General features: G+C 40.8%; 1 protein-coding gene across 1 annotated transcript; it reads right to left on the bottom strand.

Annotated features, from left to right (window-relative positions):
* Positions 1–286: 286 nt before the first annotated feature.
* LOC139841860 (uncharacterized) lies at positions 287–841 on the bottom strand. Its single transcript, XM_071832053.1, has one exon. The coding sequence runs from the start codon at positions 839–841 to the stop codon at positions 287–289; it is 555 nt and encodes a 184-aa protein (XP_071688154.1).

The raw sequence follows: 841 nt of genomic DNA, 5'->3' as shown, positions 1-841 counted from the left end.
ATTTTCTCCCGATCGAAAACTGTACTAAACACAGCCAAGTCAATTTGTACGGTTCTGGGTGTTCTTCAGCCTTCAATCCCAATTTGTTGACCATCTCAGTTGAAACCACGTTCTCGCAGCTCCCCCCATCAATAATCATACTACAGACTTTTCCTTTAGCCGTTACCTGTGTGCGAAAAATATTATTCCTTAACCAAGAGTAATCATCAGTATTGTGAACAATAGACGTACTGAGAGCCCGTCGAATCACTAGTAACTCTCCTTTATCTGGGCAGATTACTTCACTTTATTCGCACTGAGGAGTTGTTGTGTTCTCATAATCCTCTTCTGTATCATAAACTGGAGCAGATGAATCATCCCAAAGGGTAACAATGCGCTGATTTGGGCACTCACGAGCATAATGACCCAATCCTTGACACTTAAAACACCTGGGAGCTCGAATGTTACCTCCTTGTGTTGACACTTTTATGAATTGTTCCCCCTTTCCTTTATCAATCACGACAGGGTTTGGTTTCGGGTTGATATTACCATGTCCAAATGTCACCTTTGATTTACCCTTACTTTGTTGTTTTTCCACCTTGAGTGCCAACCTACAAACATCTTCATACATCAAATAAGGCTGTAGACTTACCACATCAGCAATTTCCGGTTTGAGAGTTCCTAAAAACTGAGCTATGATTTGTTCCTCCTTCTCGTTAACATCACATCGCATGCGCAATTTATCAAATTCATGTATTAACTCTTCAACACTCAACGAAAGCTGTTGTAAATTGTGGTAGTCAAGAAAAGCTTCTTGCCTATGGTTTGCGGGCAAGAACTTTCGCCTCAACAATTTCTTCAT

Source organism: Rutidosis leptorrhynchoides, chromosome 4 (assembly GCF_046630445.1).
Source record: "Rutidosis leptorrhynchoides isolate AG116_Rl617_1_P2 chromosome 4, CSIRO_AGI_Rlap_v1, whole genome shotgun sequence".
NCBI classification, from domain to species: domain Eukaryota; kingdom Viridiplantae; phylum Streptophyta; class Magnoliopsida; order Asterales; family Asteraceae; genus Rutidosis; species Rutidosis leptorrhynchoides.
Note: the sequence above shows the minus strand (reverse complement) of the source record. Positions and strands in the feature narration are given on the sequence as shown.